General features: G+C 33.1%; 1 protein-coding gene across 5 annotated transcripts in view; it reads left to right on the forward strand.

The window, feature by feature from the left end:
- The first annotated feature begins 256 nt into the window (after positions 1–256).
- The window catches only part of LOC109860524, a 96,568-nt gene continuing 89,796 nt past the window's right edge, over positions 257–7,028 (forward strand). Inside the window, exons 1-2 of one of the 5 annotated variants that reach the window (XM_020439655.1) lie at positions 257–801; positions 1,580–2,937. In XM_020439655.1, coding sequence (XP_020295244.1) covers positions 1,584–2,927 — 1,344 coding nt within the window. In that variant the 5' untranslated portion in view covers positions 257–801; positions 1,580–1,583 and the 3' untranslated portion in view covers positions 2,928–2,937. Of the gene's footprint in view, positions 802–1,498; positions 2,938–7,028 lie in introns of all 5 variants that reach the window. The other 4 variants (XM_020439651.1, XM_020439652.1, XM_020439653.1 and 1 more) reach the window with 4 other exon arrangements.

Consider the following 7,028-nt stretch of genomic DNA (forward strand, 5'->3'; position numbering starts at 1 on the left):
TGTCTTTATTTTCTCAAGATATTTTTTACTGTTATTTCTAACAGTTCTAAACTGTGGAAGGTTCTCACAACTATAATCAATTTGTTCAAATTAAGAAGCATCTTTGTCATTTGAATATCATTTATGTACGTCTTCATATATTTACTTCTTTTACATATTTGTCTAGAATGACGTCACACTGCAGTAACATGCCTAGCGCCGTTGCAGATCAGCAATGCGCAGTCGCGTGGCATCGATCTGCGTCTTTCCACGAAACCTCTGTGCTGTCGCACGGCGCATATAGTATCGGGACTGGAAAAAAGAACATTCACGACGATAGACTTACGTTACAAGAGATTTTAGCGTAATACTCTGACGTGAAAGTGAAAAATGCAATTGTGCACAGAAGGATTATGCGGAAAAATTTAATAAAATTGCGATTTTCCGATAGTAATAAACCTCAGTGCAAAATGCTAATATGTTTCTTAAACAATAACGACTGACGAAGAAGATGTTATATCAAGTTCGTTATTTGATGCACAATGTGAACATTACGATAATGTAAACGGTTTTCAAATTTCAGTTGCAAGAATAAAGTTTTAGTGTGAATATAAATTAGACATTTTTTTACTGATTTGATTTTTAGTGAAACAGTTAAAATTTTACACTATGCGTAAAGTGACTAGTAAAATCTCTACAGACTTGACAGTTGCTTTCAAGCAGCTCTTCTATGATATCTTAAAACTACATAAAACTGTTTCCTTTAAAAAGTAGTCATTGTGCATTTAGAAAAATATATTGCAAAATTTATGGAATAGACAAGTGAGTGCAAACTTACACATAATAGCTTGACATAAATAATATATAATAAATATACTTTTTAAAGTTTTTTTGTTCAGCATATCTTATCAGAGTATTGAAAAACATTGAAGAATAATTTATGTATATTAAGCTGGCACATTTATTTTTCATTATTTATTACAATATAGAACACAATGATCAACAAATTTCTAACCAACATCTTTTAAAAACAACAAAATCTACATACACTTCAATTTGTTGCGGTAAAATAATAGTCTATTAGAATACTTCTGTACTTCTATACTTTTTCTGAAAAGATTTCTTTTTTAATTTTTTATGATAAACTTGATATATTGTTAGAATAATAAAACAACAAATAGCATTGGAAATATTATTTTTGTATTTATTTTTTTTTTTTGAGTGGCTGCGTTAAACTTAATCCTTAAGCTATCACAATCATAGATTTTTTCCGAAATAGTTGGGGTAAAATTTACAATACAACAACAGAGTAGAAAGAATACTGAAGTTTTGTATAAGTTTTATTTGATTATGCTGAAGTAATAGTGCCGGCTTTATATATATAAGTAATTTATTGTAATGATCATGGTGATAAAGTTTTACAGAAAATTAAATTTTAAACTGTTAAATTTTAAAACTGTTAAACGGTGTTAAACATTTTTATTCTGCTTATACAAATACAAACAATGTGTTTTTTTAGCAGTGTTTTTGTGTGTGTAAGATAATCAAATATATGTGTAGACAATTGACTGCTGATCTAATTATTAACAAATCAATCTAGCAAGATGCCGAAAAAACCTGCTCCGATAGAAGACCCGATAATACCACCGCAAGATACTCGCATCTGCGGCACAATCTGCATTTGCCAAATGACAATGGTATTGTCATCGGTTGCGCTCGTATATCTAACGGTCGCGATCTACATGCCAAGCGGTCGAGCAATACAATCGGGTATCAATGAAGTACCCGTAATGTGTACTACAATTCGAGCAGTAAATGCCGACAATTGCGATTGGGGCAGCTGCGGTGAATGGTGTTTGTCCAAGACTTCAGGACCTTGCGTACAGATTCATGTAAATCTTCGTAGAAACGGATCTACGATTCTTTTGGCAAACTGTACAAATACAACAAACAAAACATGTTACGGCATCGATCAAGAAAACGCGAAGAAGTCCAAGTGCATTGCAGATGAATGCCGCAATCTTACTGGTACCTTCAATTGCTCTGCAGGCACCTGCATTAACATCACCGATGCCTTTGAATGTGTATTCCATGACACGGATCCACCTCTTAAATGTTCAGGTCGCCGAGGTAAAATTACCTGCATCGATATAGATGGCCTGTTTCACTGTAACCGCGGCACTTGCGAGCGTATACGAACTCCTTACAACTGCGATCGCAGATGCGTTGACATTCCGACCAGGAACAAGAACATGATTCTTCTCAGTGGTGACAAAGTATATCTTAGTCAGTGTGAACGCGCTATAGACGTGACGACCAATCGAGAGATCTGGCATGAGGATCGCGGTGATATTATGATGGCCTCCTGTTATGGAATCTTCAACTCTTCGCTAGGTGTGGAAGCAGTGGATTGCATTAACGGCTCTGTATTGGAAAAGAACTTACTGACTGACTTAACAAACTTCACGTACCTATCTTACTTAAATATATATGCCACCAAACCCTTGGATGTTGAAAAAATAGTTGCACCACCAGAGCAGAGTTTGATTATTTCTAATGAGAGTCGACTGTTAATTAACCTTGAGGGATGTGTAAACACACTTCGAGATGAATGCAAGGAATTTCTTCATGAATACGGGAAAGATGGATCCGATCACAACGCACGTGCTAGATTTCCATGTTATTACGCTGAACACAACACGAACGTGGTTGTGTCACGTTTTGATCTTCAAACTACCTATCACGAATTCTTAATTGCACTACTGTTGCCAAGTATCTTGTTCATCGTTAGTTGTGCAACTCTGATTTTTTGTCAGAAGACAGTCGTTGTTGGTGATGATTCTAAAATGAGATTCAAAGGACGATTTGGCAAGCTAATATCAAAAGAGAGAAGCACGTCTGGCAACTTAGGAGATGCTGGTGGAGGAGACTCCGTTATGGCGCTTTGAGATCCGTCACGTAAAAAACATCACTCTTTCTCTTTTTTATTTTTTATTTTACATTAGTTTTTATTTTCTTTTCCCTCACTTTCTTTGTTTTTTTGTTTTTAGTTTTTTACTCTGTATCACTCTACATATTATATTTAGTACTAATGCTTTGTTGATTAAACCTAAAAACAAACGGAAAAGTTGTACACAGAATTGGCGATTGCACTTTGCAATTTCAATAATACACATATATTAATATTGTGATTTCTGAGTAAACATATTATTATTAAATAGTAGTAAATATTTATTTACTGTTAGCTTATATAACAAATAAAAATTATATAATATCTATTATTCAGTTTTAAGTTCTCAAACACAGACAAAATTTATCAAATTTAAGATATTTATAAATAATTATTGTTGTATTTTATGTAATTTTTGATAGAAACACACTCTTCCGATATTAGAAATTTAAACTCAAATTTTTTCTAAAATATAACACAAGTGAAACGCGTAATTAGAGGCTATAATTGATGAAAACGTTTACAGTATTTTTATTGCGTACAATTAATTCCTTCCAAATTTAAACAACGTATTAAGCAAAAGGCATTCTAAGTGCTCGTAAACTTTTTAAATGTTTAATTGTCTCAAAGTAGAGAGATAATTGCAATTATAAATAACACTTTTTACGTGATACACATCATGTCATTGCAAATGACACGTTATACGTGTAAACTTATTAAAAAAGATACATTTTAAACTCTAGCGGTCAAACTATGCTTGCGAGTGTTAAAAAAAATAGAATTTAGTAGAGATTACCAACATACAAATACTATTTACAAAATTTTTAATTATTGCCCGTCTAGTTGTCAAAATAAAGCCGTGGAAAGATTGCAATATTTCTTGATGAGGTACAGTTAGGTTGGACAGTTAACAACGACAACGACGTCTCTCGTACATAATAATAACATACTTAATAATAGTAACATACTTGATCTTGACACTATTTTTTTTGTAACTTTTTGCTTTTGTCATACTCAAAATTGCTTTTAAGCATTTTTTAAGTACCTATATCAAAATTAAGATCTTTTTAGCAGTTTTGTTTGACAGCTGAGCACATTGATGACAGATTTGACTAGACGTGCGCGACGTTCAGTAAGATGGACAATCGCTAAAAGTTTATCGTATCGGCAAAAGAAAATAAAATATTGGTTACAAAAGTTGTTGAGCAATAAAACTACTTATTTATTCATAACACTAATAATAGGTTGATAAAATAAAGACTAGAATATTCGTACGACATAAATCAAGTTTTGAGAATATTTGGTAATTATTTAGATTAAAGGCGTCCTCACCGATTTTGATGACCTTGAAAAATGATGTCAACATTTTAAGCTTTTCCTTGTACATATGGCCGCCGGCTTTAGTTTTCGAGATATTCACAACAAACTAACTACTTAGGTGGCAAAATGTATACAAAGACGGGCTACGCTCGTTTTTGCAATATATTTTTGAACTAAACTAGTTCTTTCCTAGCTACACACTTACAACACAAACATATTACGTAAATGTTTATGTTGTAAGTGTGTAGCTAGGAAAGAACTTTGCTCCTCTCCCTACATCACCCCGAAAAAAACCGAATTTCTACTAATATGTTACTGCAATATAGTAACGTACATTATGCATCGTGACATTAATGCTATTATAAGAACACACGTTGGGTTAGGTTAAGTTCTTTTGAGGGGGATACAGGAGGGTCCCCCTGCCTACACGCTCACAACACAAACAAAGAACAACATAAAGAATAAAGTATAATTGTGACAAATTTAAGTAAAGTTTTTCGTGAATATCTTGAAAAATAAAGCCGAACGTCGGTCATAAGGAATGTATAAGGAAAAGTTGTCCAGAATTGACCTTGACAACATATTTCAAGATCTTCAAGATAATCAAAATCAGTGAGGATGCTTCTAATCTAAATAATTACCGAATATTTTTCTATAGAATAAGATTAAACGGTAATTTATATACAAAGTGGGCCTCCTCACTGATTTCAATGAGTTTGAAATATGTTGTTTAGGAAGTTATTCTGAACAACCTTTCTCTACACATGTTACCGCCGCTCGGCTTTAGTTTTCGAGTTATACACAGAAGAAGTTTCATAAAAGAATCTTTGTTTTCCAACGCCGTGTCGATTTATGAAGTAAATCATTTGGTTGTATCACACAGTATGGTACACGGGGAGGGGATGCAGGAGGTGAAGCGGAACTCTTCCTTTTATTACGGTATATAATTTTTGAAACAAGACTTCAGTAATATAAAGAGTCGTCTACAATGGGAGAAGGCAGTATAGAGTAAGAAGTAAGGTTCTTGGAGTTATTTCATTTTTGTCTATACAAGTAATTATTTCGCGTTTTTTGACACACGTTTTTCATTAGCTACAGTAAGGCAGTAGGCAGTGCAAAATGGGAATTGCCCATTTCGTCATTCTTGTTGTTTATTCACCAAAAAATAGTTTATTCTCTACACCTACAGCTTTACTACCTTCATTGTAGACTAGCCATAATGTTATAAGCGTGTAGGCAAGAGGAGCTACGCTCCTTCTCCCCGAAAAACATAACTGAACTCAATCTCTAATATATTACGATATAGTAATATACATTATGCATCGTACGTTAAGTTAGAATTTTTCGAGGGCGCAGTTCCTTTGCCTACACGTACAAACAACATATTTACTTTAGAAATCGTGGTGTTAGAAAACAAATAATTCATTTATAAAACTTCTTTTATGTATAACTCGAAAACTAAAGTCGAGCAGCGGTAATATGTGTAGAGAAAAGTTATTCAGAATAACGTCCTTAACAACATATTTCAAGCTCATTAAAATCGGTAAGAAGGCCCACTTTGTATATAATTACCGAATAAACTTTTGAATGAAAATGTTGCGCGATAACTACTACGGAGAATAAAAAGGACCAGATGCGCACAAAATAAAACGGACACGGCAGGATATGTCAATCAGACACAAATTTAATCAGACACGACAAAAAATGGACATATAATAGACTCAATTGAACAGTTTCAATTGAACACATTAAACAACGAAAACCCAATCCAATTTATAACATGGCACTGCGATTGTAGTATACACTGACAAGCGATATGCATCGTGACAATTAATGATATATTAATGATATTAACATAGGTTAGACTCGGTTAGGTTTTTTCGGGGGAGAAGAGAGTGTAGGGCGAGGAACGGAGTCACACACGTGTACAATAGTGTATGATACAAATAAAATATTTACTTCTCAAATATACACGGTGTCGGAAGTTTTTGTTGTTTATTATGTCCGATTGAAACTGCGTCCGATTAAGACTGTCATGTGTCTGTTTCAGCTTGTGTCTAACAAGGAGAAGGCACGATGTGTGACCAATCGATTTCACTGAAACTTTTTGTATCGATAGGTCACTATGCCAAGTGTTAGAGGGTAAACGCATAAGACGCATTACTCAAGCGTTTGCGAGAAAATTGCAATTAAAAATTTTCGAGCGACATAAGTAGATATAAAAGAGAGCGTTTTATCAAAGAGCGTGTGGCGCAGCGTTAGCGCGCTAGACTAGTAGTAGCGGTAAGAACGCTGCTGGTTTGAGTCTTGATGATTTTTTTTTTTTTTTAATATTAATTTTTATTATATAATGCTATTATTATTCAAAATAAATGTAATTAATAAATTTTTTATTGTGTTTATAATTTATAATAATATCGGAATTTATAATAATATCGGATCGTTTGTACGATGCGCACATTGTCGACAAAATTATTGTTTTCATTGTTTCTATGATAAATTTCATCCAGCAACATGTAATGTGCCTTCTTGCAGTTAAATAAAACACGTTTTACATTTATTCGTATAGCACTGATTTTTCCGATATTATTATAAATTATAAACACAATAAAAAATTTATTAATTACATTTATTTTGAATAATAATAGCATTATATTATAAAAATTAATATTAAAAAAAAAAGAAAAAAAAATCATCAAGACTCAAACCAGCAGCGTTCTTACCGCTAGGGGAGACCGGGGCACAAAGTAACATCCAAAATAGATTGTAAAAAAAAAAA

This window comes from Pseudomyrmex gracilis, unplaced genomic scaffold (genome assembly GCF_002006095.1).
Source record: "Pseudomyrmex gracilis isolate BER0280 unplaced genomic scaffold, ASM200609v1 scaffold_403, whole genome shotgun sequence".
Lineage (NCBI taxonomy): Eukaryota > Metazoa > Arthropoda > Insecta > Hymenoptera > Formicidae > Pseudomyrmex > Pseudomyrmex gracilis.